At 34.2% G+C, this 12,621-nt stretch overlaps 1 protein-coding gene across 1 annotated transcript in view; it reads right to left on the minus strand.

Annotated features, from left to right (window-relative positions):
* Window positions 1-12,621, minus strand: part of Tox (thymocyte selection associated high mobility group box) — a 297,744-nt gene that overhangs the window by 29,907 nt on the left and 255,216 nt on the right. The window contains exon 5 of the mRNA XM_026390809.2: window positions 433-663. Within this exon, the coding sequence (XP_026246594.1) occupies window positions 433-663 (231 nt within the window). The remainder of the gene's footprint in view (window positions 1-432; window positions 664-12,621) is intronic.

Below are 12,621 nucleotides of genomic sequence, written 5' to 3' on the forward strand. Positions count from 1 at the left end.
TAGGAAATGACTATGGGTAAGAACCCTTCAATTTGAGGTTCATTTTTGCAAAGAGCAAAGAGAGTTTTGATGGCAAAAGGATAAACAATAAGTGCTGAAGAGAGGTGTGGACAGTTCTCAAAATACTTTAAGGACTTTTTTAGTCTTTATGATCACATTGGCAACATTGAGGAATGAGGTAATCCTGGCTGGGATATGCAGAAGTCCTTCCAAAAGTAACTACGCTACATAAACTTTGAGACTAAGCAACTAACATGCTGTTTATAGAGGAATGATAAAATTTATATGAACATCTCTTAAAGTCTGGTTCTGACGGAGCACATTCTCAGCCACAGAAGAATTTACCCAAAGCCCTCAGAAACCATCTCTTGAAGAGTGAATACATTGTCTCAAATCACGTTGATTACTTCTCCATTTTGAATCCCTTCTTACCTGTTTTTGCTCTTCTCCTAAACCATCCCACATCGAAGCCACAATTTTAGAGACTTCTCCAAAGGTAGCATTTGGATTTTGGCCCTTGATGGCAGCTTGAGTATCACGAAAGAATAACGCATAGGCAGACACAGGCTTCTGGGGCTCATTAGGGTCCTTCTTCTTCTTCTTTTTGGGGGTTTTGGGTTTTTTCCCTATATCAGAGGCAGGCCGCTTCTCTCCTCCATTGATCTGAAACAAAAATCAACACAGAATTGTAGAGGAACAGAAAAATTGTGGCCAAAGTTGTTGTCTCAGCTAAAACTTCATATTTGAGGCTGGGGATATAGTTCAGTGGTAGAGTGCTGACCTACTATGTAAGAACTGGATTCAATCACTAGCACTGGGGAAACACACGCACATGCACACACATGCACACACACAAACACACACACGCACAAAGAAATAATCCTTTTGTATTTCATAGTCTTCATATTCATATTCATCCTTCTCCATATTTATATTCATATCTTCATATTCATTCTTCTCCCAGCTCAATTTACATAGTTCTAAAAAACTTTAATGATGAATGTGAAGGCACATCCCTGTAATTCCATCTATTCCAAAAACTGAGGCAGGAGGATGGCAAATTCAAGGCCAAACTTGGCAACTTAGTGAGACCCTGTCTCAAAATAAAACAAATGGCTAGGGGTATAGGTCAGTTTTAACTAGCATGTGATAAGACCTAAGTTCAATCCTTGGTACTGTAAAATAATAATAATAATAATAATAATAATAATAATAATAATATTTTTTACAATATTGCTCCACAATTAAGTATTATACCTAACTCTTTTTCTTCTTCTCTTTCACTGTAACAGTGGCAGTAGCAAATTTCTTTTGTAGTGATGTGATTGCATGAGCAATCTAACTTGCTTCTGGAGAGTTCATTCTTATCTTCATCATTATTTTAAAACCATAACGGCAACATGTCAAGTAAGTAAAGTCAAATGGTTTTTCACTTTACACTTAGGTCTATGGAATGCTGCTGGGAAAACCTAGCAATGCTCATAGTGTAAAGAATGGCATAATTTTGACCCTAGATCCATGCAATTATGGAGAAGTTCTATAATCTGCATTATCCTATGCAATAGACACAAGCCATAGGAAGCCAACGAACGCTTAAAATATGGCTTCAGGAAATATGGAACTAAATTTTAGCCTTATTCAAATTCAAATAGCTAATGGCTACCATATTGAAGAATGTACCTCTAAAAACAAGATTTCAGAGATTTATAGGACAACTTTTTACTCCATTTAAAAATAGATTCCATGTTCTCCCCATTGTTTCAAGTATGACTATTTGGATAATTTTAATTGCTATTCTGATAAAATGGTGGTGGTGGGGAACCACTCTTGATGTGTTTAAGACACTTATGTCTGAATATCATCTTTTTTTACTTGACTATATGTGATCTCATTTCAACCAATTCTATGAAATCACGAATTCAGGCTATGATTTCTTTCCATTGATAAAATTATATGAGTCAATAGAGTACATACTAGTCCTGTAAATGAAGAATCCTTTTCCACATGCCACTTCCACCAATGTAAGTCCCATGTGCACTATTTCCTGACTGAGTGGCCATTGTCATGGCGGATAACTCCATTGTCCACTGTTGTGGTAGTTTTCACTTTTCTCCTCTTTGCAGACATAATGTAATATATATTTGATCCACATAACTTGGTGGGTGGGGCATTTGTATAAAATAATTGCCACCATTGCATAGGAATGATCTACTGAGAAACCTGTGGCTACATCAGCAGATCTAGCTTCACGCCCTCCTTTTACTTATTATTTTTAGCTGTGTTCTTTTCATTAAGTTAGTTGTTCTGGGCCCTGTTTCTTCTTCTGTAAAATAGCAGCAGTACCATTTTATGATCATGAGGTAGCATCTAGTTATATATTTTAAAAAATGTTAAAGACATTCAAATATTAATTATGATACCTTAGAAGATTTAAAAATAATTCACTGAATGGAAAGAGATGACCCCCATGTTGCATACCTTATGTTCAGTTTGAAAGATATGCCCAAATTCAAACAGAGATAGGAAGGAAGCTAAATGAGTTCTCTGTCTTTATGGAGAAATATATTTAAAAGATTAATATTCTGAAATTATCCACTGAAGCAGATCAAAGAGCCCCTTGGGGACAGGATGCTCTGAACCGAGTTGACAAGCTAATGTAGATTAACTCTAGATGATAGATTCCCCAGGATGGATCTGAGAGGTGGTCCTGTGAAATTGTTGGCACTCATGGAAGCCTATCAGAGGACTAGAATGATAGGGCTGAGCTGATATAGGACAAATGGGTGTGCTGGCTCTAAATTAAACACACAGACCTATGTGACACAGAATGGAGATTCTCAAGTATATCTGCACACTGAAATCACCTAGAAAGCTTTTGATAAATACCCAATGCCCAGGTCTTAACTTTATATGGGTAATCAGATGTCAAAGGGTTGGAGACTAGTCTCACACACTCTCAACTGTTCTTCTTCACTCTCCTAATTGACATTTAACTACCTTGAGAGAAAAAAAACAAACAAATAAACAAGAAAACTTTCCCTGTGCCCCAAGGTTACATATAGTCATATCTTTCTCCTCAAGTAAACTCCCCCAAGTGGTAGCCTGTGTTGGCTGTATGCAGCCTCTGCTGATTGCTTGAGTGTGCTTCCCGCCACATTGCTAAATCCAAAGGACTTTTTAGCACCAACCTTACCTGATTCTCACCGGAAAGACCCTGTCTTCCAAGAGTTCCATAATACCACCCTCCATGGGTTTCACTCCTATTTTGCTGGCCTTGTTTGGTTAAGAATCATGTTTTTTTTTTTTTTTTTGGCTCATTTTTCTCCAAGTGGCCATTATATAGTAGTATTGCTGATTGTTTTTTTTTTTCCTGTAAATTCCCTTCTTCTATGAGTTTGTACTGAAGTAATCTCATAAGTATGATGGGTTTACACTGCCATTTGTGACTGGATAATTGTTAAGTTCATGTTTTCCCTGAGTTTTACATGCATAGAAACAGTGATTGTTGGGCATGTGTATTCACAAATCTCAAAGATATCTCAAATTCAAGTTGAGCTCTTATTCACTCAGTTAGTTCTATATAGTTCTATTCATAGTATGTATCAAACGTATACAATAATCTGTGTGTGGCTGTTAGATGATCTTCTTCCCCTGCACTATGAAGTCAAGATCCAGGTCTAGTTTTGCTCACTGACCTTATAATCATTCCTAAAATGCAGAAACTGTTTAACATGTACTATAATAATAGCAAATATAAAATCACAAAATCATAGCATAATTGGAAGAATGAATGAATGAAAGCACAAATGGTTTCTGTTACAGGAGATTAAACTTCTCAAATTTATTTGAGCACTTGAGGGCAATAAGCAATATGCAGTGAAAGAGAAAACATGCATAGATTTAAAAAGTATTTGACATAATTATAGTAATTTCCTTGGTTATAGGATGTGTCTTTGTAATTTTTCTCTAATTTTTAAATAATTTTCCAATTTTTTAAACCTGGCGGTTTTACATTCATAATCACTTACTGAAAAGAAAAATAAGTCAGCAAGGTCCACAGTGAAGAATATTAAACATGGAGTGGTTGAAGGGTACAAACTTTCAGTTAGTTACAAGATGATTAACTTCTGAGGATTTAGCAGCATCAGGACTATAGTTAACAATACTGTATTGTATACTTGACAAGTAAACTGGTGGACCTTAAGCATTGTTAATAAAAAGAAAAAATAGGGCTGGGGATATGGCTCAGTTGGTAGAGTGCTTGCCTCATATGCACAAGGCCTGGGTTCAATTCCTAGCAACACACACACACACACACACACACACACACACAAACAAAAAACCAACCAACCAAACAAACAAAAAACAACTAATAGAAAACAACCAAAAAGGTGACCATGTGAGGGGGTAGATGAGGTAATTAACTTAATTGTGATCATTTCACAATGTACATGTGTATCAAATCATCATGTTGTATTCTTTAATTATACACAATTTTATTTGTCAATTATACCTCAGTAAGTGATCATGAAATTAGAGGGCATATTTCATCAAAGATCAGGGATAGTTAGGAAAAGGGAATAAAAGTGCAGAGATAAGTGAATTCTTATCCATGTTGAAAATTACCTAGACTCATTTTAAACTTTAATTAAAAAAATTAATGATCAGACACATTGAAATCTCCATGACTGAAGTTTATATCAATCTTTTTGCAAAATAATCAAATATGAATCACAGAGATAAATCTCCTAACATGCACTGTAAATGTTATCATTAAAGGATTTCCCCAAATTATTTTTCCCTCCTCTATTATCTAAAATTGTGTTTGGACCACAGGTATTAATGCTCATTTCCTCATTAAACTGGTATTCAAACAGTTATCCTCTTGTGTTTGACACAGGGCTCTACTTTGTAGGCAAAACCTGATGAAGCAGGAGAACTTGTTACTGCCAGTAAGAAATTCAAATATTAAGTGTGTCAAAATCACAAATTATCATTTTGAGGCAATGTATAGCAACCCTATAGAAAACTCTAAATTTAACTTCATGCAACCAACCTATTTGGTCAGCTGTCTGGAAGGTTTTCCTAGAATTTCCTGGCTTGTCTTGTAGGGTTAGCAGGGTACAGTTTTTCTCAGTCTCAGAGCTTTGTTTAATAGAAGTCATGACTTCTGCCTCCACATTTTGAAGGCTCAGAAAACATCATTTATGTATTATGGGATGTAACTCTGAAGTTTCAATTGTCTATCTGATTGGGTATTTGAGAGGCACTAAGCTGTAGAGCAGGCTGTCACCTCCATTAAAGCCAGACTACCCAACAGTTTCATAACAACACATCATCTTTGTCTTTGCCATGGGTAAAAGCATATGGATCTGCTTTCAGTTGACAACATACTATGCTTTGCCTATATATATATATATGCATAGTAACCTTGGTCTAAATTATAAATTATGGAACAGAATTGGCATCTGGAAAGATCAATCTAAAGGACAGACCTAATATATTCCAGATTCATTATTCCAGACTCATTGTTTTTCCTTCAATAATTAAAGTAGATTATCAAAGCTATATTTTTGGATCATAATATTCTGACCACTCATAGAATTGAACTTAATAGAACCCACCTATGATTTATTTAAGATAATGCCCAATTTCCACAGAAAACTTAGATAAGCTAGGAAAAAAGCTATGTATGAAAGATCTCTCTTTTCATAAAAATAAAATGTGCTTTGGAGAGAATTATTCATTATATTGCTCGATGTTCTTCTATCAAGGCTTACTGGGCATGCACAATAGCTTTGCTTTTTAGGATATAATAAATGGAATGGAAATTCACTCTGTGGTTTGATGTCTTTGATATCTGAATACAAGGATAGTGCTTGCTAATTCTTTTTGCCCCTTGATCTGTTTTTTTTTTTTTTTTAATTTTTACACTTTTATTGCATCGGAAAGGAGCAGAAATGATCTGCCACTTTAGATTCTATGTAACAAGCTGGGAGTTTATAAAACCTACTTTCTGGAGGTAGTTTTGTTAATTATGTGAAAAGAACATGGTCATTGCTCATATGCAAAGCTTTCTTGAAAAAAGAAATGTTGCTATAATTTGGATGCACTCATATGCCAGTAATGGATTGCATTTTGAAAAATACCTGGCTCTTTTGACCATAGATTATTTGGGATGAACACAATGATGATGAATATGATTGTGGTAGAAAAACTAGCTAAATGGATTTATAATATATCTCTGGACCTGAAGTTTGAGTACTATCTGGATCCTAAATTCTCGCACTGATGGATACAAGCTCACAATTTTATCTCAAGTTTCTAAGAAGTTCTGATTTCCATAGTGCAGAATAGCAATGTCTCAGAGAACTTTCTGGAATTACAGAATTGTTCTCTACACTGTCCAAAAGGGTAACCACTAGCCATATGTGGGTATAGACCACTTATAATGTGGTTAGCGCAATTGAGGAATCAAAATTTTAGAACTGAATTGTAACGAATTAAATTTAAATGCAAGCATTTATAGACAACTAGTGACTTATGTATTGCACAGTACAACACTGTATACAAGGCAGTTCTAGAGTACAATATTTTTAAAGTTACTGGGCTTTTATGACCGGAGAGTCAATTTCAACATCATGATCTTTAGAATATAGGAGAAACCTTATAAAAAAAAATAAAATCTCCTCACGAGGGGAAGCACAAAGTAAGTCTTAATCATTGCTGCATCCTTCATGGAAATAGTACAATGCTGTAATATAGTGGATCATCATATATTTTTGCTCTTGTAATTTTTAGCACTGAGCAAAAGCTTAGAATTACAAGGCAAAGAAAATGTGAAATGCATACAAAAACTGTATAAAAGTCATAGCAACAACTGGGCTGGGGATGTGGCTCAAGCGGTGGTGCGCTCGCCTGGCATGCGTGCGGCCCAGGTTAGATCCTCAGCACCACATACAAAGATGTTGTGTCCACCGAAAACTAAAAAATAAATGTTAAAATTCTCTCTCTCTCTCTCTCTTAAAAAAAAAGTCATAGCTACTAAAACATGGCTGATCTAAAGCCCTAAATGTTGTTCTGATTACCCACAGACTTATTTCCCATTCAGTTAAAGCACTAATGAATAAATAAATGCTTACACAAATACAAAACTAATACTTATAGATGAAATCATGCATAAACTTTCCCCAGATGCATATGCTTCATGTAACTTGCTCAAAGACCTTGATATGTCTCTCAAATACCTAGAGGTATCCTTAGGCTTCTGGTAATTCACCTCCTGTCATGTCTTATTGCTGAATTAAAGGGATACATTTAACTTATATATCACAAGGAAATGATAATATTTTTAAAAAGTATATACTAACAGTATTGCTTAAATAATACTTCTTAAGAATTCAGAGCACATGATCTTAATATTATCAAGGAAACGGGGCTGTGTAGCTCAGTGGTTGAGCACTTGTCTAGCATGCACAAAGCCCTGGGTTTGATCCCCAGTACCCCAAAAATATTATTAAGGAAAGAGAATCACTGATTCTAAAACGTCCCTGGAGAAGTTAGAAACGTCTATAAGCATATTTAAAATAAACTGCCATGGTCCCAAAGCCTTTAATGGAGCTGGGAGAGCTGTTTAATGCACACTATCTTGCAGTAATCGCTGTAGTTTAAAATAGATTTTAATCAAGCACCATCTGCATAATAGGCTGAACAAACAACATAGAACTCCACTTATAACTCTTATCATATAAAGTAAATATTATAAAATCTTCTCCATAGAAACAGGGCACATCACAGCACTTTTTGGTGATGGTACTGTTTCTCTAAGTGAAAATTTTGCTGCTTAAATTCATTCTTTTCTTTCTGAACTGTGCTATCTAAAATCCCCTTATGAGAATGAATTCAAATAAGCACGGAAAGAAGTCATCTAGTTACTGTGAAATCAGCAAGGCTGTAGCACTTCTTTCATTTTACAATTGGGTTTATTAGTACCATTAATAATAACAGAACATTCAATGACTCAAAACATCAAACACACATGAAGGGCTTTACTTTTGAAATGAGTCACAACTGTGGCGCGTTGTGTTAGTATCAGAGTTTGTAACACAAATTCATTTTTAAGGATCCTTGGTTCTGCCATACACAGCTTAGTATTATTTTTGGACAGGTTTAGCAAAGGCACTCAGTTGGCCTCATGTGGAATAGAAAGTTTGGGCTACTGTCCAGAGAAATCATTTTAAAATGAGAAAAAAAAAAAGGTTAGTTGTAATTATATACACCTACTAGTTATATTTGTCAATTTTATTGGAGCCACTTGATCTTTTTAAAATTTGTCTGAGTAGGGTGATATGTTTATTTTTTTCCTATTTTGGATTGAGGGTTTCTCCTGCTTTATAAAGAATGCAAGCTGTTGAGGTAGGGTCCTACTGAATTAAATGCCAGGTGGCTAAGTCTCACTTTCTTTTTATTCCATGAATTAATCAAATATGCTCAGTCATCTAAGACATGCCTAAGAATACATGCTCCCTGAAAATACTCTATCCTAGCATAATTTCAATTATTTAAATAGATCTTAGTAAAAATAATTTGGAATCAGATATTGGCTGTTTGAATTTTATCATTTTTTCCTGAATGAATTTGTTAGGCTCAGGTCTAACAAATGGGATACTTTTTCTTTTGTAGGGTAAATGACAGCCAGGGGTGGGGGTAAATATATGTAACCCCAGCGACCGAGGAGGATGAGGCAGAGGGATTGCAAGTATGAGGCTAGCCTCAGCAATTTAACGTGACTCTGTCTCAAGATAAAATTTAAAAAGGGGTATGTGCTAGGGATGCAGCTCAGAGGTAGAGCACCCTGCATTCAATTCCTAGTACAGACAAACAATCAAAAAAGAGGAACATCTGTTTGCTGGAGTCTAAGGAATTCTTTAAAAATATCATATATATTACATCATTTGAGGTATTGAACAATTGTATAATAAATACAGTTTGATGTAGAAAATACTAGGCTTTCAAGTACCAATTTTAAGTATTTTGTGCCATCACTAAATAAAGTGACAGGACATTTGGTTTTAAAACAGCTTCATTTCCTTGATGATTATAGAAAACTATCATTTTTACTTTACTACAGGAGTCTTCTTGACAGTGGAACAGTAGTAAATACCTGTTATTTACCAATAAAGGCTTATTTAATTTCTGCTGCAGTGATTTGTCTTATTTGCTTTGAGAATAAAAACTTTTTGTTTCTGTCTAGTTTGTCAGAGCACATACACGGATAAATTAAGAAATCAGTAAGACTCTTGAAGGCAAAAAAAATTGGTGAAAGAAGAAACCCAGAGAAGTAAGTAGAATACTGACGTCAGCTCTCATCCTGAAGATTTTTATGGAACCAGCTGCAATGGATTAAAGGGTACAGCCGATAGAAGACAAAGTCCATGGTTCACCAAGGTAGTATGTTTATAAGAGGGTTCTATTAAAGTCAGGATGTAAAAGAGACTCTCAATGCAAGGATAGAGGAATGTAATTTTCCATGGAAGGGTCATCTTAGGACCTATAAGGATGATTGTCCTAGAATCCTGATACTAAGAGGTGGAAAAATCTCTTGCTAAAATTCAAAAACAAAAGCATTACCATGTGGGTCATCCGAAAATCTAAAGTGTGGTTCTAGATTATAATGGTCCAAGATTTCAGGCAAAAACAACTACAAATCATCTTTGAAGATAATGAAAGAATTCATTTTTGAGAGTCTGTTGGGAATGTTTACCTTAAAAAGTACTTTTGCTGGGTATACAATTTCTAGATTCAATTATTATTCTCCATCAGCATTTTGAAGATGCTGGCTTCAAGCCAGATCTAAAAGAATTCTTTTAAAGTTTAAATAAATATCAGCTTTCATTCCACAAGCAAATTATTATTATTTTTTTTAAGAGAGAGAGAGAGAGTTTTTTAATATTTATTTTTTAGTTTTTCGGTGCACACAACATCTTTATTTTATTTTTATGTGGTGCTGAGGATCGAACCCAGCGCCCCACGCATGCCAGGCGAGCGAGTTACAGCTTGAGCCACATCCCCAGCCCTATTATTATTATTATTATTGTTATTACTATTGATTATAAATAAAGAATAAAAAGAAAAATGAAACAAAATAGGCTATTAAAATACAATCAGTCCACAAAAGATTTCATGTACTGGAATTAGCAAAGAGAGGGTATACAACAAATGTATTTAACTTGTTTGTATGAATAAAAGAGTTAAAATCTGAGTAAAGAACAAGCAACTATAAAAACATCCAGATTTGAGAATATATTTGAGATATATATTTGAAATTTGAATATTAATAGATAATTTTGAATTTCATTTTGATTAGATACAGCTGAAAAAAGACATGAAAGTATGATCTGATAAAGAAATATAAATGAATTAGAATATAACACAGCAGACAAGAAAGTAGCAAATGTAGAAGAGAATAATTGTGAAGGATAAGGTGAGAAATTCTAACAGTGATCCTTTCAGTGATGTCAGGTGAAAAAATATGTATTTAAGTCTGGAGGATAAAAGAGCACATAAAATAACTTAAATGTTTTATGGAGTTTATTAAATTAGAGGACACAACCAAATTACCTTGAAAATGAACAAGTTTTTCCAATATAAATAGGAAAGAAGATGTTTGGAGTAAATCTAAGGAAGTGGGTAAAGATATTGATCAATTTTAGACTTTTCCATGATTGTATGTTAGGGAAAGCTACTGAAAGAGAAAAGGAAGTAAAAAAAAAATCAATCCTATAAGAAAAAAATAATGGAATGAAGAAAATAAGAACAAAGAAAAAGAAATTGAACAGTTTGGGAGAAAATCAAAAGTATCACACTTAGATGGATAGATAAACCCCAATATTTTAGTACTTATATTAATAAAAATGCTGCAAATGCTTCATGTGAAAGCAAAAGATCATCTCATTATAAGCTACTTACATGAGACACATATAAGACATAAGGATAATTTCAACAGAAAAACTGAAAGTAAAAGGATAAAAAATATATATATACTGTGACTCTTAGCCCATAAATTCCTTAAAGGAAAACTGCCAAAAATATTCTTGTAATGCCAGATACTTTTAAGTGTCTTAAAGTGTCTGTTAAATTACAAGTACTGGATTACAGGCTTAGAACCACAAGCTGCCTAAGTTTATATTGCTTTGATGCTTTCCTGTATGTCTCATTTATGACTTAAAGCTGCCAACACAGCTTCAGAGTAATCAAAACCATGGGTAGTGTTTATAAGGTGATAATTAATTCTACTGGTGTATTTACAATATTTCTCCCTGTCAAAACAGACTTATTTCGTTTAATTGTTCAATTAGATAAACTGGAATCAATATGTAATTGCTTAAAGAGAGCACAAAGTGTTAAGAGGGAAGCTTTAAAAGCTGCTTTTTTTTTTTTCTGATGTGGAACTCAATATTCCTTTTTGGTTTGCTTGTTTGAAATGATTTAAATGATCTTTTTGACTTAATGCTGTTTTAAATCTAACTGGAGCCGTTGCAATACAACATTCCACATAAATTCTACCTATATACAAAGGAAAATTCACTTTAATCCTTAATTGTGATAAAAAAAAGGCTTGAGCATTTTCATCAAAGAATTTTTCTAGCAATTTAATAAATATAAATTGAATAAATGGGTAGAAGGATTTTGAATGGAAGGGAAAGTGAAGAAGATTGCATACAGCTGGAAAGGGGTGGTGACTTTTCTTGAGATAGAAAATATACTTAAACTAGACAGGACCTTACGCATGTCTGTGTAGACAAAAATCTGTTTCTAACAGGTACAATCTCTAGAATCCATCCTTAAACCTGAACAAATCCATCTCTAGATCTGCACCTATAGCATATGAATTATATTGTACAATCACCAATAAAGAAATATGCATTATTTTGAGATGTGGATATTTAGCAATTGAGTAGGTACTCTACTGGAAAAATTTCACACCAGCTTGGAAACTTATAAAGTATAAATTCATGCCTTAACAAAAGTATGGAATGTGGATATAAGGGGTTAATAGCAAATGGCAGAATCTGAGAACATAAATTCTATGAATCTCAGGTTTCTACTCATTCATGGACTCCTATAAATTGAAGGGTGTGGAAAAGGCTCTTGTAATTAAGAACAATTAGGAATAAACTTTACCTTCAGAAGAGCTACTGATTTTACATTTAATTTCCCGGAATATCAGCAAGGAATACTGATAAAGATACAATCCAGATGCACAAATTGATCCTTACTATGAGCAGAACATTATTTTTTTTTCCTTATAATACACAACATGCCACCTTTGTTTAAGAAATTGACTTGAATCATTGATGCATAACCCAATATTTACAACACTGGCCACAAATTCTTGATATTATTTACTTTTAGGTTCAAGGATTCACATTAGAATAATCCATATTTTCTGAAGAAAATGATTTTGCCTTCTAAAGGGTCAGCTAAAGTCTAGGCTTCCACTAACCCATACATTATTATTAATAGCAACTGGCCTTCTGTCTTTTCACCGTAGTCATGAGTGACTGTCCCACTGACAAAAGGGAGAGTCCCAGAGTGAGGGGGCAATTGACATTGGCAACA

This window comes from Urocitellus parryii, chromosome 7, assembly GCF_045843805.1.
Source record: "Urocitellus parryii isolate mUroPar1 chromosome 7, mUroPar1.hap1, whole genome shotgun sequence".
Taxonomy (NCBI): Eukaryota; Metazoa; Chordata; class Mammalia; order Rodentia; family Sciuridae; genus Urocitellus; species Urocitellus parryii.